This window comes from Polypterus senegalus, chromosome 7, assembly GCF_016835505.1.
Source record: "Polypterus senegalus isolate Bchr_013 chromosome 7, ASM1683550v1, whole genome shotgun sequence".
Lineage (NCBI taxonomy): Eukaryota > Metazoa > Chordata > Cladistia > Polypteriformes > Polypteridae > Polypterus > Polypterus senegalus.
In genome coordinates this window covers 169,601,819-169,626,973 of record NC_053160.1, presented here as the reverse complement: position 1 = coordinate 169,626,973, position 25,155 = coordinate 169,601,819, and the positions used below count along the sequence as shown (strand labels likewise).

At 40.7% G+C, this 25,155-nt stretch overlaps 1 protein-coding gene across 2 annotated transcripts in view; it reads right to left on the bottom strand.

Annotated features, from left to right (window-relative positions):
- Positions 1-25,155, bottom strand: part of prss12 (serine protease 12) — a 138,091-nt gene that overhangs the window by 36,758 nt on the left and 76,178 nt on the right. For both annotated transcript variants that reach the window (XM_039759608.1, XM_039759609.1), the window contains exons 9-11: positions 18,851-19,053; positions 17,650-17,728; positions 2,084-2,206 (exon numbers count right to left, since the gene is read on the bottom strand). In XM_039759608.1, coding sequence (XP_039615542.1) covers positions 2,084-2,206; positions 17,650-17,728; positions 18,851-19,053 — 405 coding nt within the window. The remainder of the gene's footprint in view (positions 1-2,083; positions 2,207-17,649; positions 17,729-18,850; positions 19,054-25,155) is intronic.

Sequence of the window (25,155 nt, the reverse complement as noted above, 5' to 3'; positions counted from 1 at the left end):
ACTGATTTGACGACAGTGGTAGGAAACACACGCTTTATGAAGCTGTAGAAACAAACACACGTAAACACAGAAGTGTGAAGAAGGCTTTAGGGAGCTCCCAGGAAAACCATTTTAAAGCCAAAAAACATTTAAAAGTAAGAAACTGGTATGCAAATGTGCAAGTAAGGAAAACCCTTCCTCTTTCTCTCTTCATTATTGCTTAGCGTCACATTCAGATGAAATTTACCCAAGTGGCAGTTTTTCTTAGGCAAAATGCCACAAGTAATCTCAAATGTGCTTTTTGTTATAAAAAGTGTGTTGTTCTAAATAAGAATATAAGAATTTTTTTTATAAAATAGATGTGTTTAGGAAAGTTTACTTGGGTCTGAATATATGACAAGACCAAAAGTCTCCATCTCACAGTCCCAGCTTTTCTCCTGACTGTCAAATAGGCTGCCATTCCACCTCTCCTAAGTCTGCTGGATCAGACGCTGCTCGTTGCTGGCTTGATGGGCCAGAGATTTACAGGACCTCAAGCAGAACCTGACATCTGTGCACTTCAGAGCCTTAGGAAGCACTTAAAGAGCTCAGACTCCAATGGAGTCTCCAGTCCACCTACCTTTATAAAGAGGCAAAACATTGGGAAATGAAGGTGCAGATTACTGGCCTCCTAACTGTGAATGGACAACCTGTTTGCAGCTTTATCCGCATGGATCCCTGTGATGGACCCCGTCAGCTGGGTGATCCTTTGGCTTAACGGACGAAGCAGAGAACTGGGAATTTCCAGCCCTTCCTGTACTGTCGCCTTTGGGCACTTGACTGACAGGGTGCTACTGTCTGTCTGTGTCTGTCTGTCTTGTCACTGAGAGCCTCGGGCCTCGTTTCTAAAGACAGGATGCCCTGCTCCTAGAGTGTAATCAGTGACCACAGTTATAAACGTCTTTTTAGTGTTTTACTAGCTTTTTGTGAGGTTGGAGGAATGAATATTTTTGTTTTGTATGTCAAATAACATTTCTAACCCAGTTTATTCATTTTTACATGTTCTAGTAAAAAGTGCACTTTACTATTTATATATCAATAATAATCTGTAACATCATTTTGTTTATTTTTAAGGGTGGCACCATTTCCTGAACTTCACTGCCAGGACATTGTTCATAATGGTCAGGGCGTGCGGTCTCAACATCAGCTACATGACGGTTTAAATACCAGCACAATGCTTTACTGATCATCCAGGATTTGGATTCAACCCTCTAAAAAATCTTTAATAAATATCTTGATTAGCATTTCAGCTTACTATCCCTTGCTTCTCGTCTCGACTACAATTTCTGGTTAATATTTTGATTCTTGGTGAATGTGTTTTGTGTCTTCTCAGTTATGAGCCTGCTTTCAGTTTTTTGACTTTGTTTCCCTTACGATGGACAGATACGTGATAAAGTGTGAGACAGATAGATAGATAGATAGATAGATAGATAGATAGATAGATAGATAGATAGATAGATAGATAGATAGATAGATAAGGCACTATATAATAGATAGATAGATAGATAGATAGATAGATAGATAGATAGATAGATAGATAGATAGATAAGGCACTATATAATAGATAGATAGATAGATAGATAGATAGATAGATAGATAGATAGATAGATAGATAGATAAGGCACTATATAATAGATAGATAGATAGATAGATAGATAGATAGATAGATAGATAGATAGATAGATAGATAGATAGGCACTATATAATAGATAGATAGATAGATAGATAAATAGATAGATAGATAGATAGATAGATAGATAGATAGATAGATAGATAGATAGATAGATAGATAGATAGATAGATAGATAAGGCACTATATAATAGACAGATTGATAGACAGACAACAGAAAGGGTGCTATAGTATATTAGATTATTATTCAGGTAGACAGATTTCTAAAACTGCCTCTTAAAAACATTTTACCGAGAAAGGCCCACAGTGACTTTGTCAAAGTGTCATCCTGATTATGACGCCTTACAAATGCACTGTTTATATAGCAGATAAGTCCTAACATGATGTGTCTGCTAATGAGCTGTTTAGTGTTATGTCATTAAGTTAAAAGCTGACCTTTTAAAGCAGTGTGCAGCAGTCAAGGTCCAGCAGCTGCCAATTAGTGTTGCTCCACACACCAGTCTTCCATCCCCATGAGCACTTCTAAGTCGAATGGCTGCCTGCCAGGGCCACCCACCTCTGAAAGTCACAAAGAAGAGGTGCCATGAAGATTTATAACACTTTAACGACAGGGAAGATGAGAATGACAAGAGAATCAGAATACAAATAAGAAGTTTCATTCAGACACAAAAACACGCTTTTCATAGAGTCACACAATCACCCTTCTTTCATATAAACATTTGATCAATGTGTAGAAGCCGCCTGTTTTACAAGACTCCTTAGGATATTCAGAACGTTTCCACACCAATGTATAAAAACAGTTATTTTATACTGTTAAAACAGTTAATGTATGAAAGAGAGTGCTAGCCCACTAGTGCACAGCAATGAAGCAGAGGCAGCCTGAGATAGTCTTGAATGGCTACTGATTCTGTTCTCAGTCAGGTTGCACTCCTTGGTGGTCCTCATGTAAGTATGCAACATCCAGTGTCCCCCCCCACACACACACACACACTCATAATGCATAGGCTTTCTTGGTCTGAGAATAATATTTATGGACAAACGTTTTTATGCACTGGGAACGGTCGGAACACAAATCAAACACATTTTCTTGTTGGACTCTTAAGGTGGGCACATAGGTCAAGTCAAGTTGGTGAAAAATGACATAAAAACAACAAGCAACTCATTAAATAAGGATTAGTTGAATATTTTAAAACTACCTTGCTTTTACCTTCCATGAGTAAGTTAGCCAATTCTAACAAGTCTTGTTATTTAGCGGCTTATTACGCGAGCTGGCGACTAGCATTGTGATAGAAGACAACACAGCAGAACAGCGGTAAGTTACAGTGAGCCATTAAAGATGAGTAAAATGTCTTTGACCAATTATTTTGCACAATAAGAATTAAAAAATATATATTTTACTCAAAGACAATTACTTATTCTTAAGATGTGTAAGTATAAGCAGAGCAGACATACTGTACACGTATTTCATCAGCTTTGAATTGTAACGCTACGGTAATGTTAACAAAGAATTTCTTGTGACATTTGGCTTAGAAGTTGTTTATGCTTTCCGAAATGAAGACAAAATAAGGACATAATGTACTTCTCGTAAAAAAAGAAAGATGAGGAGGAGAAAAGCCATTCAGTGCCAGAGGCAGCAAAGAGAGTAAAAAGACTGGTCAGCTGGAGAGCCGGCTGGTTTGCAGTGAAGTGGCACAGAACAGAGAGAGGCTGGGAGTGAAGCTGAGGGTGAGACACAGACAGAGGGGTCATGTGCTTCTACCAGCACTGCTCCACCAGGTTTGTGAGGAGGTGTCATCTGACAGTGTCATATTCTGCAGATGTGTTTCTAATTGTTTGTTTGTCCTAATCTGCAGATATCAGAAACTGCAGAGATGATCCATCGATGCAGCTAGTTTTGAAACTTCACCCAAAGACTCTGATAATAGACAGGAGAAGAAGATTCAAGGTGGTCTGGTACAGTATTCACCCCTGGCTTGAATACTCAACAAATTTGGGCCCTGCATATTGTTACGCATGCAGAGACTTTAGCCCTCCCGACAGCTCCGGGACTATTAGACTGACCCTCAGGATTACACACCCGGAAAAAAGGTGACTTACAAAGAGGGGGGATTTGCAGTGCATGCAAAGTCTGAATGGCATAAACAGGCAATGATTGAATGGAGGGACTGTCAGGTGGCAGTGAAAAATAATGGCACCACTGGTAAATGCCTTAAACACAAACAGGTTAAAGAAAATTGAAATTATATTAAAACAATAAGCAAAGTGCTACGAGGGGGCACGCTAAAGTTAGAAAATGGGATTAATTTGAAAATAGGCCGAACCTTAATAAAACTGATCATGTCACTTCTCAATGTCATCTCCACCCTTCTCAATGCACTTGCCTGGTAGTGCCAGGATTCCAGCAGAATAAAAGGATTTGCCTTGTCGTGAATCCGAGTTATTGTCGAATACTACATGCCGAGGGGTACTACAGTCACTAATGCCAGTTACTGTGACATGCTGGAGACCAATGTGAGGCCTGCTATTCGATCCAAGCAGCGGGGACTGCTGTCTCAAGGAGTCCTTTTGCTGCAAGACAATGTCTGCCCACACACTGCCAAGAACACCAAGGCTTGTCTGGAGAAACTAAGATCTGAGGTATTGCCACATCCTCCTTATTCACCAGGTTTGGCACTGTGGGATCTCCACCTTTTTGGAGCACTAAAAAAACATCTGGGTGATTGTCAATTCAAGAGAGATGACGACGTGAAGAAAGCGGTGCACAAGTGGTTGAAGACAAAACCTCTTATTCTGCTGGAATCCAGGCAGGTGGCACAAGTGTATTGAGAAGGGTGGTGACAACATTGAGAAATGACATGATCAGTTTTGTTAAGGTTCGCTCCATCTATACTAATGAAAGACAAAGCCCTCACTGACTGATTGACTGACTCATCACATCATTTGGCAGGCTCATTCCTTACAGCTTACTTACAAAAGTTAAGCAGGTTTCATTTCGAAATTCTACGCGTAACGGTCATAACGGTCGACAACCTCCATCATGTTGAACTTCCTTATTTATGGCCCCATCTTCATGAAATTTGGTAGGCAGCTTCCCTGCGCTAACCGAAACCGATATGCATACTTATTTCAGTGGTATGACGCCACTGTCGGCCACCATATTGAACTTTCCAACGTCAGACTCACTGACTCACTCATCACTAATTCTCCAACTTCCCATGTAGGTAGAAGGCTGAAATTTGTCGGGCTCATTCCTTAAAGCTTACTTGCAAAAGTTAAGCAGGCTTCATTTCGAAATTCTATGCATAACGGTCATAACGGTCGACAATGTCCGCCATGTTGAACTTTCTTATTTATTGCCCCATCTTCACAAAATTTGGTAGGCGGCTTCCCTGCGCTAACCGAAACCGATGAACATACTTATTTCGATGGTATGACGCCACTGTCGGCCACCATATTGAACTTTCCAATGGTCTTTGTTACTTAAGGGCCCATTTTCAAGAAATTTGGTACGCGGGTTCCCAACACTAACTGAATCCTACTTGCGTACATATATACGTCCATAGCCTGCAGCTTAGTCGCTGTGTGAGGTGCCGTTGGGTCCCCCATCCCAACGCCTCCCACGTTGTTGGCTGCCTGCCTATATACGGCCATCCGTCACTCCGGTCTCTTCATTCCCTTCTTTGCTTCGCCACGGGATTCACGTTTCCCCGCTGATAACTGCAGCCTTTTTATTTAATCCACGGCTTCTCCGCTGTTTTATTGTTCGTTTATTACGATTATAGTTATTGTGTAGGTATTTTAGACTTACTTTACATTGTTCAGGTACCCATTTCCTTTATCGTTCTAACCGTACCCCCATTAACATGTCTATCGAGGTGATCACCATCGATCAAAGAACTGTCACTTACCGAGTGGTTTCCATGCTCGGAGATGGCACCTCCCTTTTTCATTCTCTTTTTACATATTGCACGGTCATATCAGGCTCACTCTTGATATCCGGAGGAACATTGTGTCTTATGTATTGAATGACTGGGACAGGTTCAAGGTGTGGACTGATGACGGTACAGGAGATAATTATACTACACCGGAGCACTATAAGAGTGAAATGTGAATTTCCCCTTGGGATTAATAAAGTATCTATCTATCTATCTATCTATCTAAATGCTTAAGCCCTTCACCTATGGTTCTGCATGTGAGTTGATGGCTGCCGCTGAATTGTTCGGTTGTCGCTTTCAAGTGTACCGAAATGGCCAAAATTTTACACCGGGGGAGTAAATGCTAACATTACTCAGTTATTGTCTGCTTTTTTTATTTTTATTTTTTTCATTTTTATTACTATTTAATTTAATATTGTTTCTTTGTATCAGTATACTGCTGCTGGATTATGTGAATTTCCCCTTGGGATTAATAAAGTATCTATCTATCTATCTATCTATCTATCTATCTATCTATCTATCTATCTATCTATCTATCTATCTATCGACAACCGCCAATGCCTTTTAAACATCTTAGATTCACAGGTGACGAATTCAGTAGTGGACACTTTGATGTTTATGAATGTTTAAACTCTCAAAAGCTGGATGTGAAGTTATCGATGAAAACGGTTGTATGCTTACAACGCTTGACAGATGCCGAATGTCACTTCAACACAACAAGTCCTGCAAATACTGTCGTAATTGAAACAAACCATAAAATTCAAACCGATTATGGCAACAGTAATCCAAGTTTGGGATTTGAGACAAGATTATTTTTCACATGGCCAACTGTTGCCATGCTCAAGAGTAAGCTCAGCACACAGCTTGGTTATATTACAACCGGAGGGCCGAACTGACAATACGGTATACAAAGAGATCCTTAACAAAAATTATTGGTATATTTTCCCTCAGTTTAAAAAGGTTTATTTTTCTTCTTAATTAAAATTTTAAGCCAGTACTTCGCCACTGCGAAGCGCGGGTATTTTGCTAGTTTTCTAATAAATCCCATTTTCTAACTTTAGTTTAACTCCTCCTCGTATTAATTAAAGCCACACAAAACATTGCACAAAGAAGACATGACGAGTCAGCAAGAATCAAATAATAAAGGAAACTTTGTGGCCATTCTGGAAACATTTGCTAAGCATGACAAGTCTTTGAGGAAGAGGTTGACTTTTATTCGTAATGCAGAGCACACCTGCAAAGTACTTCAGAATGAGGTGCTGAGGTGTTTGGCAGACATGGTCAGAACACAACTAATAGAAGAAGTGAATGAGAGGGACATCTTTATGAATGATGAAACAAAAGACGTTAAAAAATAGAACAGATATCTCTCGTGATCGGGTCCTACTTCAGTGGAGCTGTCCATGACAGTTTGAATCAGCTGAACAACTAAAGGCAGCAGGACTTTCTGACAAACTTGTACACATACTAGAACGTTATGGTCTTGAATACAGAGACAACGTAGTTGCCTGTAAGCATATGACGGAACCTCCATCATGAGTGGCAAGTATACAGGAGTCCAAGCTCACGTTAAACTGAAAGCCAAACATGCTTTTTACATCCATTGCAGTGCACATTGTCTACAATTAGTTTGAGTGGATACAGTCTTTTTTACCCAGAATTCCAAGTTGTGGACACTTTTCCAGAGACATAAATCAGGAGAGCTTGTTGCTAGTAATTACGAGCAATTCACCATTCCTTATTGAATCCACTTTAAACTAAAGACAGGATACAAATGGAAAATATTTTCTGCACAGCTTGATGACATACACCCAAAGGTTTTAGGAATTGCGTTATGGTAAAATAATATATTGTGGATTCTCGCCAAATGGAAAGTGGCGTCAAGACCCAAAGTCTCAACTATAAATTTTTGAAGGGTTATGGGAAAGCGATCTGCAGCCGTATTCCCTTAGGGATACAAACTAAACCAGCACACCATACCAGGGAGCAGCCTCGGTCTGTTAGCACATAATTAGGAGCCTTCATCAAGACGTGACCTAAACGTCCTACATATAGACACGTTTTCATTTCCATTTCTCCTTTGTTTCAACCTAAAGGTTCAGATGTTTTAAATATTTTTTGTGGAAAGTCAAGCCCTCGGCATTCAGCCATTAAATTCTTTAAAATTAACATCTCTCTTCATATTTCTGATTTACTTTTCTACCTCATCAAAAAATTCCTATTGAAAATGCTGCTTTTTGCTTTTTTTGTTTTGGTCTCAAAACATCAACCAGTAATAACAGTAAGTAACATCCACTGCACCAGTACCCCGAGTTACAACAATAGGTATGCAAGTAAGGAAGACCATTTGTTCCCTATTATAAAATAATAAACATACCCGCCAAGTACGTTTTCTTTGCAGATTGCGTACCGGCTACCAGGTTCATGGAATTCTTTAGGTACAGTTGTGCTTGAAAGTTTGTGAACCCTTTAGAATTTTCTATCTTTCTGCATAAATATGACCTGAAACATCATCAGATTTTCATTTAAGTCCTAAAAGTTGATAAAGAGAAACCAGTTAAACAAATGACATAAAAATATTATACTTGGTCATTTATTTATTGAGGGAAATGATTGAATATTACATATTTGTGAGTGGCAAAAGTATGTGAACTTTTGCTTTCAGTATCTGGTGTGACCCCCCTTTGCAGCAATAACTGCAACTAAACGTTTCCGGTAACTTCTGATCATTCCTGCACACCGCCTTGGAGGAATTTTAGCCCATTCCTCCGTACAGAACAGCTTTAACTCTGAAGAGCAAATACCAGCTATTTAAATGAGATCAGCGTTATCAGGTGTTGTCACTGATCAGGAATCTGGTTGGAACAAAAACCTGAAGCCACAGGGGGTCCCCCAGGTCCGAGTTTGAGAACCCCTGAGCTAACATTCTCGGATTCACTCAATCCAACTCTGGTCTGCGCTTGAGTGTCAATCAGGGAACAAGTGTATGCAGGGCACAGTCCACCATTGGGACCACTCAAACTGACATCCACATTGGGACATTTGGTAGTGCCACACTCATCTGTGAGATGTGGAAGGAAACACAGAGTACTCAGAGAAAAACTACACAGATGGGAAGAACTGGAAAACTCCACACAGAAAGAGAAAAAGCTGGGTGAGGATTCAAACGTTCAGCCCAACAAGTTTGCCAATCCCATTCCAATAGGTTCTCCAAAAATGTAACAAGTCAAGATTTAAGAATCCTACTCTCTACCACACTATTTGGCCATTTTTTTCTGTGTGTTTATCTGTAATTATTTGTGTAAAAAAACCAAATCTTTCTAACATTTGTGTGAAATTTAACCTTAACCATGTCTTTGTGTTGTTGTTGAAGAATTTATTTTAAAGCAACAGCCTGAATCCACTGTACAAATTACTTTCATACTTTTAAAATCTTCAACCATGTCACCTCTGATTGCTTAACCTAAAAAGGCTCAATTCCTTCAATCTCCTCTCAGAGCTCAGACCTGCCAGTCCTGGAATCAGCCATGTTTGTCTCCATTGGACTTTCTTCCTTATATCAAAACTAGGGATGCTCAAATGACTGGCACGCAATCGGAATCGGCTGATATTCACTTAAAGACTCGATCGGTGATCAGTATAAAGCCAAAACCAATATTTTCAGCTCCTGCTTTTCTAAGCACTATGGTAATTTAGTTTCAGTGCTCCTTTACACGAGGTAATACGGTAGTTGAGCCAGGGGGCGTGTCCTTTTTTTTCTTTTGCAGCAAACATCCTGCAGTGTAAACAAAGAGCAGCGAGTGAAGGCTTGTTTTATGAGTGAATGACAGGTGACTAGCGCATTAGCCTTTATGTTGAAGAAAGTGGAGTAAGAAACTGAAAAAAAGTAATCGGGGAAGTCATCCTGTGCAAGTAGACAAACGGCAAGAAAAGCTACAGTAAGGAATTCATACCTTTAATTTGTCCTTTAGATTAAAACAGACACCATTTGAGTATGGACAGCGAGCTTGTTTAAAATGCAGCAGCTTACACTTTTAATTGGAAAAGGAAAAGATAAAAGAAGAATTTGAAATTGCTGCTTAGTTAACAATAGGCGTTTTTGTAAAGATTCGTACTGAGTTTATTATTTGTTGTCGTGTGTCATAGAGCATAGGTTTTGGTAAGAAACAAGTACTACATAATTAAAATGATAATCCATATTTTATAATTATACCTCAAGAATTATGACTAGCTGAACACTGATGGAAAAAGAACACCTGTATGAATATAATAAATGTATATTTTAAGAGTAAAGAGCTGTAGTGCAATAAATGATTTAAGCCTATAACTGCAAGTATATTTACATTTAAGCAGTGTCTAATTGCCAGTATCAATGAATTGATTGTGTGAGAATATACATTCATGTACTGTATATATATATATATATATATATATATATATATATATATATATATATTTTGTCAGGGATGCCAGGGGCAACGACCCAGTCGGGACGCCGTGAGGGGCCAGAAGAGGGTCAGAGCCCACCCTGGATCACGTGGGGGCCGCCTTCCTGGTTGCTCTGGGCATGGAAGCTCCACCCTGTAGGAGCCCGTGGTCACCGCCAGGACGCGCCCCAATGCCTTGGGGACTTGTTCATGGTGTGGCGGAAGTGCTGGGGTGAAGAATTAGGACGGCGCCCGGAGAGCTGCCGGGAGGACAACAGGCAGTTCCACCACGCTGGGGCGTGGCCAGAGGAGGAATGCTGGGAACACCTGGGGCTCATCCGGGGACTGTTTAAAAGGGGCCGTCTACATTCATTCAGCGCTAAAGTCGGGTGGAAGGAGGACAAGGCAGAAGAGAGTGGAGGCGGCCCGAAGAAAGGCATTTGAGTGGCCAGGACTGTGTTGGGGTTTGTGCACTACTTTGGACTGGGTCTGAGTGACCATTTATTTGTATATATTTGTGTAAATAAACATGTGGTGGTTTGATGAACAACATGTCCGCCTGTCTGTGTCAAAATTATAAACAAACAGGCCTGGCGTCCGGCCATTTTATTGGGGAGGAGCTAGGATGCGGGAAGGACCGCAAGGGAGGATGGGAAGGATGACGCCAGGGCAAGATATATATATATATATATATATATATATATATATATATATATATATATCGGCATTGGCCTGAAGGGTGCCCCGCCGATAAGTGACAGTGAACTTATATGTAAGTCCAGGAACCACCTGGTGACCCGCTGGATTCGACTCTTTGTGTAGGGACATCCACTGAAGTGCAGCGTGATCAGTCACCAGAGCGAATTCCGACCCAGCAGGTAGTAACGGAGGTGGGTCACTGCCCACTTAATGGCCAAGGCCTCCCTCTCCACTGTCCACTTTGGCTCATATAACACAGGTGCCGACGTTAGGGCCTTCTTTAGGTCACTGAACGCGTGTTCTGCTTTGTCGGTCCACACCACGTATAGGGGCGCCCTTTTGTCAGGTCAGTCAAGGGTGCTGCTCTTCGAGAAACGGGAACAAACCGGCGGTAGTAACTCGCAAGCCCCAAGAAAGCCTGCACCTGTTTCTTGGTACTGGACGGGCCATTCTAAGATGTCTTTAACTTTGGAGCTCTGTGGCGCACCTGTCCTTGTCCCACGAGGTAGCCTAAATATTTGGCCTCCTTTAATCCAAAAACACTTCCGGGGTTTATGCGGAGGCCGGCTTTAGCCAGTGTTCGGAGGACAGCTGCGACCTGCAGTAGATGCTCCTCCCAGGTGCCGGAATAGATGACAACGCCATCCAGGTAGGCGCGCTATAGGACTGGTGGGGCTTCAGCACTCTATCTACCAGATGGAAGGTCGCCGGGCCCCGTGCAGCCCAAATGGGAGGACCTTGTACTGCCAGTGCCCGCTAGGGGTGCTAAAGGCCGTTTTCTCCTTTGCGGATGCCGTTAAAGGAATTTGCCAATACCCTTTGTCATGTCAAGGGTAGTCAGATATCGAGCCGCACTCCAGCCGCCAAGGAGGTCGCCAATGCGGGCATGGGGTAGGCATCGAACTTGGAGATCTGATTCAGACGCCTAAAGTCATTACAGAACCTCCAGGAGCCGCCTGGCTTGGAGACGAGGACAATAGGGCTGGACCAGGGACTATGGCTCTCTTCAATTATGTCCATGTCCAACATACGCTTCACCTCCAGTTCGACCTCTGCGCTGCTTTGCCTCCGGAGTCGGTAGGGCCTCTCGGACGATTACCCCGGCTCCGTGACTATATCGTGGCTCAATCAGCTCCGCCGGGTGACTTCGCTCACTACCTCGGGATGGCTCGGAGTGTTTGGGCTAACTCCTGCCGCTGCTTGGGGTCAGCTCTTCGCCGAGGTTAAGGGCAGTTGTGCTTGCGAAAGGGAGAGTGACCTACGGGGCTGGGAGCTCCTCTCTATCTCTCAGGGCTTTAACAGGTTGACATGATAGATCCTTCACCGGTCGACGATTGGGCTGTTTCACCAAATAGTCGGGTCCTTTCTCTCCTTAACCTCGTAAGGCCCTTGCCAGTGAGCGAGCAGCTTCGCGGGCGAGCACCATAACTTCGGTCCCCGGGCGGAACTCCCTGAGGACGGAGTTGCGGTTGTAACACCGGCCTGCGCTGCTTGCGCCGAGTCACGTGCTCTTTTAGGAGGGGCCTGATCTTTGTGAGTCGGTCGCGCAGTTGCGCCACCATATATATATATATATATATATATATATATATATATATATATATATATATATATATATATATATATATATATATATATATATATATATATATATACCAGCAACATGAGGTGAACGGCATATTAAAAATATAATTTAATTTTTGGATGGAATATTCCTTAAATGTCTTCATGGCATCCTTCTGCTTCTTCTCTGGTGGGATTTCTGAAAGGTGCTATATGGAAGGTTTAGCTTTGTGATGTGACATGTGAGAATTAAAGTGCTATAAACTTTCTAGATGACTGTGAACACTTCATAAGGCTTCAGAGTTCAAATACTTAACGCAATTAATATTCATACATTTAAGCTCAAAAATCTCAAAAAATTAAGTCTCAAAAGAAAATCAGCCAAGGGGTCACTTCAAAGGGCTTATCTTTCAAGCTCAAAGGTGGAACTGAGAAGTGGAGGCTCCGTCTGTGCTCACCTGAGCAGCACAGGTGGGGCGAGAACACTGGGGGTCCAAAGGCAACCAGCAGCTGGTCCAACGAACCCTGCACACACTCCCAAAAGAAATGCTTCTAGATTAGAAATTGCAATTAATTTGAAAGATGGATGGATGGAAATTACTCAGTTCATTTCACTGCTTATTATATTATACCAGTAATGGTGCCCTGCACGATAATGTACAGTGAATACACTTGACTTGAGCATTCAAAGTTTTCATCCTCTTTCTCTGTACGTTTAGCATTTGTTTGCTCAGAGGTTGATGCACTTGCTGCTTCCTGAGCAACTCTTCTTTTCTCCACCCTAGCAGCCCGCTTCTTCTCTTCTTTCATTGACAAGAATGACTTAAGATATGAAGAGGTAGGGGAAGTGACCACAAAGGTGGTAGGAATGAGACAGCACCCTTATGCATGCACCGCACGGCCGCCCTGCTGGATGCTGCTGAGAGTTGATTCTACAATAAAATAAAATAAAAATAAAAAGAGGAATAACCTTGGAGGTCAATCATCACCCTGAAAGAAGCAGATAGTAGACTTCACGTATATATACATACACATACTGTACATATTTGCATGTGTACATTACAGAAAAAATTGAACAATATGACAGCTTGTAATTATGAGAAGCATTTGATTTTCTTTTATGCCATATATATCACGGATAAATATTTTTGTACCTGTTTAATTAGTTGAAGTTAGTATCTTAAGGAAATTATATTTATTTTGGTATTTCATGGTCACTGAAAAATATGCCTACAGAATTTCATTTTGTTAATAAAAAATGAACAGTTAACACCCGTTGTCTTTAGTTCAATTATAAAAATACACTTTAATATAGGACATACGACTTCTGTGTGTCTGCTTATGCAGGACCCTAATGTAAAAAGTTTTTTAATGGATAAAGAAATAAAATTGTAATCTGTATCAGAATCGGCCAATGAAGTAATGTTAAAATTGTTGGGCAGTATCAGCCTTAAAAAAACTTATTTTTATTTATTTATTTTGTACCAAAGGTTGGGGGATACGAGACCCCCCTTTCATTAAAGTTGACTTTTCAATTGAGCATATACCGGAGTGCAGTGTGTGTTGCTCCAGGCAGATAGGAACGCATTCTGGAAGGAGATTTACCAAAACTAAGAAATGGATCCCACTAATTTTAGACATTGCTGTTCAATCTACTGTTTCAAAAGATGGGGCTCCCAGACCACTGGACCGGCCAGACATTTCAGTGCTCTTTAGTGAAATATGAAGCAGGAGTCTGCAGGCACTGTTCCAGCCAAGACAAGTGTGCAATTTCAGACGTTTATGAAGAAAAGAATTAATTTACAGTATGTGGTGAGATCTTGTTTTTAACTGCTTTCAGAAAGATTGCCTACCGAGAAAACCAATACGGCACACAATTGAGTTGGGTCTGCAAAAGCTTTTAATGCCATAATACTGAACTAAGGCTTATTAGTATAAAAATATCAGCATCACTCACTGCTTTGACTTTGCAAGTTAGAGGTACTTTATTAATATAGCCATTGACAAAGAAACTCCACAGAGGGCAACAAAAGTGAACTGCCTACATTATTAATGTAATCGTTAGGCTTTTAGCCAGTCGAGAAAAGCATATTATTTATTCTTATAGGTAGTCAATAGTCAGTAATAATAGAAACACTGAGAATAATGACTTGGGCTTAAGACAACACTAGGAGAGCACATCCTGTCATCCCAGCTGTCTGTCACCTTTGGGACATAGCATGTAACTCCCCCTTGCCTTGTTGAACTCACATCAATTAAAAGAACACTTGGGTGTAATGATGGTTGTACGGAGCAGCCCTGCTTTTGGCTGGTGTTGTGGAAGGCCAGGGTTCGTGCCCTGCCAGGACGCCTTCACAGCGGAAGGAGCAGGGGAGGAGATGTGGCCAGAACATTACCTCCTCCAGAATGCTAGGTGGCAGCCTCTGTGTATGACAGTGGAGCTTCAGACTCCTGCAGGGCTCTATGGGATTTGGAGTTTGATACAGCCCTGTTGGGGTCCATGGGTCCCGCTAGGGGTGCTGCAGCAGACGCTGAGCCCTGGAGCACAGCACTTCCGCCACACCCGAAAGTGCTGCCGGAAGCCCATCACCAAGCACCTGGAGTACTTCCGGGTGCTGTATATAAGGGGCCAGTGGACACTTCTCAGTTAGCCTGACTTGGGAGGACCGAGACGAAGCTTGCTGGGGAGGAGTGCAGGAAAAAGAAAGGAAGAGAAAAGAAATTAGAAAAGAAGTGTTTGTGCTTGCTGTGAAATGTGCTATACCGTGGGAAATGGAGGAAGGCATTTCCCACAAGAGAAAACAAAAGAAATAAAAGTGTGTGCTTTGTACTTGTGCCTCCTGCGTCTGTCTGTCGGGTTGGGGAGGTTGGAGCTCTGCCTATGAGCCACACTGGCTTAGCCCAATAACAAGTGCAAACAAAGGTAAGGGCTACATCAGGCGAGCTGAATTTTGTTTTTATGTTAAATAACAGAGTTTTGTATTTTTATACATTCTTGTTTATCATGGGGCTGAAGAGTGGCGATGCATTGCAGGTTGGTTGGTGTTATGGTGTATCAATCTGAAAAATTTTCTCTATATTTTCATTATATTTTGCTCAATCCCAGCAAGATGAATTCCGATACAGGACACTTGTATAGACATTGTAACATCAAAAGCATATCCTGTTCCCTTAATCCTTACTTTTATAACAGTTGTTCAAACATATTGCTAAATTGGTTTACAGCCTGGGAAAGGAAGACATGGCGATACCTCAGGCAACATCAAAAAAGTTATTATTTGGGAAAAGATAGATTAAAGAGTTTGATCAAAATTCATCCATCATATTTGCAGCCAGTCAATCAGGTGCATACACCAATCATGTGTTGTGAAACCCCCGGCAAGAAATTTTATAATATGCCCCGTCTGAAGGCAACGCCAGAAGAGAAACAGCAAACAGAAGAGCGACGTCAGAAGAGAAAACAGACACGTGTGACCAGTTTTCATCCAATTGTCAGTTAATGACATTTTCATGAACATCGATTGCTAAATGAATGCCGCCCTGGGACATTCATCCTTGACATCTTTTTAAGTCTATTTATCCAGACTTTACTATCAATCTTATTTTCCATTACCTATTGTTGTTCTTTAATAAACTAGGGGGCTCTGCCCCCTGCTCGCTTCACACGCCAACCCCGAGCGGGCGCAACGCACTAGCCACTTTGCAGTTCTGTCACTCACATATTGGGATGAAGATGTACAATTTAAACAGATTGTTATTTTCATGGGAATTGTTACATATGCATAATAGAACGAACTAACTTACATTACAGTGAGTAATTAACCATAGTAAAATATTAAAACATAATAAATTTAAAGAAAATTATGTTTCATGTTGCATTAGAGGTATTCGTTGCATTATACATTTTCGTTCTGTTGGGCTTTGAAATTAACACGCAAATACTTTTTAAACTTACATTTTTACCGCAAAACTTCAGTAAAAACAATTTTTTTAATTAACTTTTCTTCAATATTGCACTGAATTTTGATTCCATGTTTGGACTTGCATCGTGACAACGCAATGTATAACTGCCCATGAGTGAATTTCATTTCTTTCTTTCTATTAAATAAAACGACTTTTTCAAATGTTTGACCCAGTGATTTGTTAATTGTCATAGCAAAAGCTATTCTAACGGGAAACTGTAAAAGTTTTAATACAAATGGCATATCAAGATCTCCTTTGGTGTCTAATGTTATCAGCAGAAGATGTACTACATTAACTTTCATGTCGCCTGTTAACATTTTACATGTCATTGCCATGTAACCAATCGACAGATTTTGCATTAATTCATTTGACTTCATTGTTTCTCGGTGCTAGGATTCTTCTGTTGATAACCCTTCGGGACGAAATTCTTCATTAAGGTTTGGACATAATAAGTCTTCTTTTATTGTGAGGAAAAAGTTAAAATTGATAAGAGCTGAGAGAGCAGGAACTGTGTCTGACAAAAGCATTCACACAAATGAGAGGTGAGAGGACTGTGAGTGTGGGCAGTGAAACGGAAATAGTTAAGAGGAGGGCGGGACGTGAAAAAATCTTTTGGCAATAGTCTCATCTCAAGATTTTGTTTTATAATAGCAAGATATTAACTTGTTTTCGTCTTTCTATACTTTGTCCTTTATATGCAGAGTGATTGAAGTAATAAAGTAGTTTTTTTTTCCGAGCACCTGGAGCAGCCTAAGGTTCGACATACTCTCTGTGCTGTGAGGTTTATTAAGGCTGAGTGTCTGAGCTCTACCCAATAGTAGGAACAGTACATAAAGTAAGACATCTTTGGTTGATAAATGGCTTATAACCAAAGATGTTGAGCCTTTGTATGTTTAAATATATTCCTAGTATTAAGGTCTGACATACATACATGCATATATATATATATATATATATATATATATATATATATATATATATATATATATATATATATATATATAAACATTGTATGCTGTTCGTGCCGATAATAAGTAAGTCTCTTGAACTGCTAACAGAGTAATAAGTTGTGTTATTCTTCTAGCACTTGTGTGGTTTAAAGTGCTAGAAGTTAACCAGCTGTGTGTGTGTCATTCATAGGGCACCATTATGGTTAGGGTCTGAATGTATGTGTGTGTTATTATTAGGGTATCGGAGCAGACCAATCCAATAACGAACTTGACAAGTGTAACGGTTAGACAGACAATAACACAATTGGTCAGGCTGGTACGATTTACTCTGTACTCTGCACACATTTCAGAACTGTTACCATTAATTTAAGATCACCTGCCTAACTAACATGCTTACAATTCTAAGTATCAAATGAGCAACTCAAGCTGTCCTCTGGGAAGAGAGCAACCTTTCACTGACGTACCGTAAAGAGTTCTTTCCTCCAATGATCCTTTTCTGTCGAGGAGAAACAAATCTCAGTCCACAGCTAGGGGTAAGAAGTTCTGCAAAATACCAAGAACGATTTGATGAGAATGATTTAAAGCACCAACAAGGATTTCATTTTAATGCCAAGCTTCAAACCCACAACCCTGAAATGCATTGAGAAAGATCTAAAAACCGACCTGTTGAACTAAGTCAATTGAGGTCTGTGGTGTCCAAACAGGAGTGTTACGCCATGTGTGCATTATCTGACTTGTTTCTTCCTGTAGGAACTTTGTGTCTGTGTTTGGATGCAAGTTACATATCATATCTGTTCAAAAGCCCACGTAACACTGCCCTGAATAAACTAGCACCTTGAATAAAATGTATTTTTATTTCTATTAGATTAGGAAAATGGATTGCTCAAGCAGAAGCAACTGCTTTGAAAGTGGGAAAGGCACTACATAAGTAAACAGTATTATTAAGTTAGAAAAATGGATGGATGGACATGTTCAAAAGTACCACTTGCCACCAGGGGGCAGTATAGAAATCACAATTCTTCAGTGAAACCTGCAAATCCCACAGGTGAATTTGCTCACCTCTGACAAAAAAGACTCCTAGTAATAAGCACAGCCATTCATCTCAAACTTTTGTCATGGAAGGAGGATTATGTAGATATCTAAAAAAAACAAATCCTACTTATATTAAGATGAAAACCTTAAAACTTATTTTCCAGGTGAAAAGTAACACATTCCTTTAATGTCTTTTATAACTGAATGGTTCAACTAGAAGCCACTGTCTAAGCTAAGCTGTGCATGCAAAGCAGGAACTGACCGATGCCACCTCATAAATAGGAGCACTCAGTCCCCTTTGTGTCCGGATAAAGGGAGACATCAACACAAGGAACAAACGCAAAGCACCCCACAAGTCAGAGCCCATTCGTGGTGGGATCACTTTTACAATAGGGAAGCATCTCAGAGAAGATAGATAGATAGATAGATAGATAGATAGATAGATAGATAGATAGATAGATAGATAGATAGATAGATAGATAGATAGATAGATAGATAGATAGATGCTTACATGTGATTTGGTTTTCCACAATCCTGCTTTGGACAAAGTAGGACTGAGAAAAGAGATGGCCAGCTGGACTGTGAAAAACACAAAAAAGTAATAAAAACAAAACATTCAATAACAAGTCTTACCTCCGCTCACCTCTGCCGTCTCTCGCTCTCCATAGTTACAGATGACTCCTGCGTCTTCACTGTGGCGACAGTTGTGCATTCCAATGGGCTGTTTAATACAATCTGCTAAGAATTCTTCATTGCCTGCACACTTTACATTATCCAAGTGAATGGGACCCTTGCCTTCGCCGAAGTATGCCATCGTTCGGGCTTTAGTAATACCTCTGTAAAATGAAAATTACTTTTAGAGGAAATCAGGCCAAGAAGACCTCACAAGAGTGACAAAAGTGCCACATGTATTTTATAACTGTATTTTTCTTGAGCGTGGCTGAGTGGCACAGTGGTTAGGGCTACTGCCTCACAGACCTGTCGTTCTGGGGTGTAAATGCCACTGTTTGAGTGCATGCTAAGTTAATTAGTAACTGTGCATGTTACTGGACCCTGCCATGCACAGTTGTGACCTGCCCACATCCATTTTCTACCATGCACCTGATACTACCAGCGTAAGATCTAGGCGCTTTATGACCATAAACTACCTGGATTAAGTGGGTTTAAGAATATTCCATTATGCTATTTCCCGCCTTTACATTCCTCTCACTTATATTCATTGTACATATAATGATTTGAAAGTTGCCTATGAAAAACTGTTTCAGACCTCCCTTTGTGTAATCATATTGAACATTTGTATTTCCTATGCAATACTTTACATTTACTTATATTAAATTTCACTTACCAGAAATCTGGCAAGCCTGTATTTTGTCTGTAATATTTAGCTGAGTTATCTGCAGTTCCACTGACTTTGGTATCATCTGCAAACTTACGATTGTAATCCAACTTAATAAAAGGAATTAATGTGTCTGTGTGTCTGCGTATCTCTGTGTTCATCCAGTTACGATGTCCTTGTCATTCCAACAGATGATGCAACAGAAACATCCACCTTAATCAACAGATAAGTGTTTGTGTATCTGTGTGTACATCTGTTTGCTATGTCTCTGTCATTCCAACAGATGGTGCATAACAAATTTTTGTAGTCATGCATTTTATTACTACAGATATTTATAACGCGCCATCTATTGGAATGAAAAATGCAATGCATTACAAAATACATTCCAGTAGATGGTGTACTGCAAACATTAACACTGAGGTCTACTTTGATTACTTAGCTTTCAAGCTAACCGCAGCCACGTGCAAATCACCAGTCGCCCGATGGGTGATGCAGGGAACGTTATAACTTGGGCACTGACCTGGCCTGGACCCTGCCTGTTTGCTGTGTCTGTATATAGTATAATGGTAGACCCCGCTGCAATAAATAACCATGCTGTTCCTGTTTTGAGTTGAATAAAGCTGGTTTTGCTAAAGTACTGAAACTCAGCCTCATCTTTGGGGTGCATGACACCAAGTCACGCGTCACAATGTGTAGAAGATCTCACTTTTGAAGGGATAAAGAATTGTAAGGTCGTAAATGAGAAAAGTGTGGCAATGCAGCATAAAGTGGTGGTGATGGACTGGGAGACCAGAATCAGAAGGACAATAAAACCAGAACAAGTAGCACCAAGGATAAAATGGTGGAGATTAAAAGAGGAAAGGCTTAAGAACAGGTAAAAGGGAGACATTTTTAAACGAAGTGCAGTCATTTGGGAGTGTGGAGGAATGGTGGGAGAAGAATAGCAAAGCTGTGTTAAGTGTAGATGAAGAGGTGTTGGGTAAGATGACAGGAAGGAGACCACCAAAGGACAAAAAGACATAGTGGTGGAACAAGGCGGTGCAGGTAAGAAGGAGACCAAGAAGACTTGGTACCGATCAGGGAGGGGAGGAAGACAGAGATTTGTACAGGCAGACAAACAAGGAGGCACTGAGGGAAATGGCAAGAACCAAGGCACAGGCTTTGGAGGAGACAATCAGAGACAAATGAGGGAGAAGAAATGACATTTAGACCAGCAAAGGCTAGCGACAAGGCTGAGAAGGAGTCTAGTGAGATAAAGCAGATGTCAGATGGGCAACGTGTGGTCTTGAGCGAGTGTGACAGGACCAAGAAAAGCTGCTGAATGAAGAGAATCCAAAGGTAGTCATTTAGGATGGGGTCCCAAATGAAGAGCCAGGGCCAGGGCCAAGAATAAGGAGGGAGGAAGTACAGGAGGCATTGAAAAGAATGAAGAATGGAAAGGCAACAAGGCCGAATGAAATACCAGTGGAAATGTTTAGCGAAAGATGGAGTGGATGTGCTATGGGATCTGATGCAGAAGATCAATGAATAGGAGAGAACACCAGAGAAGTGGATGAACCGAGTGATTGTATAAGGAGAAGTGAGATATTCGGGATTGTAGACTGGGGGATAAAGCTGATGTTACACCAAATGAAAAATTGGGAAAGGATTATAGAGAGAAGGCTCTGGGAAGAGACAACCATAGGAGAGGAGCAGTTTGGTTTTGGGCCAGGGAGAGGAATGACAGATGAATTCTTTGCATCGAGACATCTCATAGAGAAGCATCAAGAAATCAGAAAGGTTTGCATATAGTGTAAATTAATTTGGAGAAGGCTTATGATAAGACGACCATGTCAGGAGGTCTGGAGGCGCATGAGAGAGACAGAAAGCAGTGCGAGAGAAATACAGTACACCCCCAAATTTCGCGGGGGTTACATTCCTAGAGTACCCGCAAATTGTGAAAAACCGTAAATTTTTGATGTGGCTAATAAAATGCCTGTTTTTATAGTTTAAACCTTAAATATTACCCCAAAACACTTTAATTTAACTTTAAACTCAGCTTAATACATTACCTAAAAAAAGAATGTAAAGGTAAACCTGTATACTGTACTGCTATGTCTCCCACAGTGCTAGAATGTAAAATACTAATGTTACTGCTATATGTACTGTAATTCATACGAGCGCATTTTTATTGCCAGAAGCCTTAGAAGGTGCAGGGCGTTTCAATGGCATCTTGGGGCTTTAACCCTTAAACTGCTACATACTCGGGGGTTAATGCATCCCTGGACACTAAATATGCACTTTAAGTAAACATCACAATTCACAAAGAAAAAGTGAAATTTTAATGGAACATGTATTTTTTTTCATGCAAAGAGCATCACAAGTTCTGCAACGCTGATCATTTTACACACTGCTAATGAACTGTAAAAAACTATTTAAAAAACTACTGGAACAATACGTACAAGGTGTAACTGACGCCATGGATGAAATCACCGAGCCAACTGCGCTTAAACTGGCTGCACGCAAGCACACATAGAGGTAAGCGCTGATGACTGCAGGCTAGTCTAGTGCAGCAGCTCAATCGCAGGGGCAGTGAGGCTGCAGTGCTGCAGGATGTCATGCTTAGGTCACAGCATTGCACAGAAATACAGGAGATTGTAGAGACAAAAACTTTATTCAAACACTTCAAACAAACATGTCTCAACCAAAGAATATTTTCCCTCATACTTTACCTCATGATGGTGAGATAAAGGCACAAAAGCTGCAGTGGTCCATACTGTCTGAGTTTTGGACCCGAGGATTCTGGGAGGAGTTTACTTGCTGTATTTAAAATGAGAAAGCAGCTCGGCAGTCACCTAAAGTACTTCTGGGACTGGCCCTGGGACCCCCTGTGGTGCACAACAGAGTTAGCAGCTTTGGAATCCCCTGCTACCCTACAATGCCCTGTGATGGATTGTCGCCCTGTCGGCAGGTTTGAGAATGTTATGTGTTATGTTTTTTATCACATCATAAAACTTCAGGGCAGCCTGATAAAGATATTATCATTTAAGTCAACATGTCAGTGTAACATTTTTCCAGATGTTGGTATGCATATACAGTAGTAGAATGTGAAAAATGAAAATTGCAACCGTCTGGAATACCCTTAAATTCCTGAGCCCATGGCAGAATGAGAAATAATTGAACGATGTCAATCACACCACAAAGTGCCTATCCCAGCAGCACTGGGCACAAGGCAGTAGTCTATTCCAGTCCACTTTAGGGCCCACTTACCCACGTATGCCCACTTTACACTCCCACATCAACAAAGTACAGGACCTAAAACAAGGTAATGCTGAGCTGAGCCATCAGGTGTGCCGAATGTTGTCCAGTTCTCTCTTAAGTTCCCACATTTAGTGTGACAGTGGCCATCTCTAAATGAAGAATGGGTGAGAGGTCGGTGTTTAAACACTTGCAGGCTTTGTGGATTAGCGAAGAGAGACCCTTGGAAGGACGCATGACCCAAAGCATTCGAACTAAGAAGGTCCAAGGGAGCAGATCCCAGCTGACATATGACCTCAGATAGGATTACGCAGCCCTTTCCTGGTGAGGGCTACTGGAATCTTGGGACATTCAAAGTTGAACGCCCTACGTGACTAAGGGCTAAGCAATACACAGAGCAGGAATGTGCACTGGGCTCGCATTTCCATTACTGAATTTTACTTGAGGTGTCTGCTGACACATTGCTTTGCACTTTCACTTTTTGGTGGGGTTTTAGCCTGGCCTCGTGCCTATGGGGTCTCACTGTAAATCAGAATCAAACTCCAGCCTGGATTAATAAGCTGTTTATCTTTTTCTTGTATTTGACTGATTTCAATATTTACCTCATTGTAAATTACGAAGCTTTCTGTTAACAAGTTCAAGGGACCTGATGTATCCAAAATAATAGTCAGAATGTGGCTGATTTGTCTCGGCTCACACTCTACAGTTTAGCTGGATGTTTTCTGTTTAGCCACGGTTTTCATAATGAAATAAACTATACAAAAATGCTGTTTTTCTCACAATTTCAAACTAAATGAAAACATCTAAAATGTAATCATTGCTTTTATTACAGCCATGAAACCAACCAGCATGAAGGTTTTATTTCCACGGTGGATGGCAACATCTTCCTCCAAGACTGAAACTCCTAAAGAAAAGAAGACACTTGAAGAACTCACATATGAGAAAGATAATTCCTTGTATTTAAATCTATATATAAAATGTCAAAGTGAGCACCACTTTATAGGGAGAGGGCAATGTAACAAAGAAATAAAATAAAGAAGAAAATTCAATCTAATCCACTGTGACTAACTACAATTAAAATTCTAACGGGTAGAGGGGCTCTCTACTTCCCCACCGTGTAAATACAGTGCCACCATTCAGCTCACAATCACTGTTACTTTCTTCTCGCTATATCCCTCTGAATGAGCTTTTGCTCCAGAATGTAAATAAATAGCAAATTCCAGGTACAGCTATAAAAAGGGCACAATGGCCTCCCAGCATTATGAGACATGGGGTCTCCTGAGATTGTTTGAGAGCAAACATGACTGAAAACATAAGTCAGAAATCACAGTCAAAGACAGGCAGGGGTCATTACCAACACAGTAAAGGATCGCGCTACCAAAACAACTTCAGTAAACTGAAACTAAAGTCAAACTCAAAAAATCGGGAGTGGTCTCCCCTCCACTTTCTCGTATACTCAGATATGGGGATGGATATTTGAGGAGTAAACTACAAGACAATGATTATATTTTTATATTCTGTACATTAAAGAACCATCAACAGCAAATCAAATCATATTAATAATATGTTGAACAATTATTATAAAAGTAAAGTTGAATAAATCAGACTCTGCAGCTGCATGAATAAAAAGTACCACTTATGATTACAAGAAATAGCTCAAAAGTTGATAGAAATCTATGTTTTGTACCAAATACTTGTATGCAAAATTTGGTTGACCTAAGTGAAAGCGTACTCAAGTTATCGTGGTTACGCACGCACACACACACGCACACACACACACACATATTAGCAGATAATTTGGAATCCATTATATCATTACAGAAGGACTTGGATAGCATACAGGCTTGGTCAGATTTACAGTATGGCAGAAGAATTTTAATGTCAGTAAATGTAAAGTATTACACATAGGAAGTAAAAATGTTAGGTTTGAATACACAATGGGCGGTCAGAAAATCGAGAGTCCACCTTATGAGAAGGATTTAGGAGTCATAGTGGACTCTACGCTATCAACTTCCCAACAGTATTCAGAAGCCATTAAGAAGGCTAACAGAATGTTAGGTTATATAGCACAATGTGTGGAGTACGAGTCCAGGGAGGTTATGCTCAACCTTTGTAATGCACTGGTGAGGCCTCATCTGGAGTACTGTGTGCAGTTTTGGTCTCCATGATACAAAAAGGACATAGCAGCGCTAGAAAAGGTCCAGAGAAGAGTGACTAGGCTGAGTCCAGGACTACAGGGGTTGAATTATGAGGAAAGATTAAAAGAGCTGAGCTTTTACAGTTTAAGCAAAAGAAGATTGAGGTGACATGATTGAAGTGTTTAAAATTATGAAGGGAATGAGTACAGTGGATCGAGACTTGTATT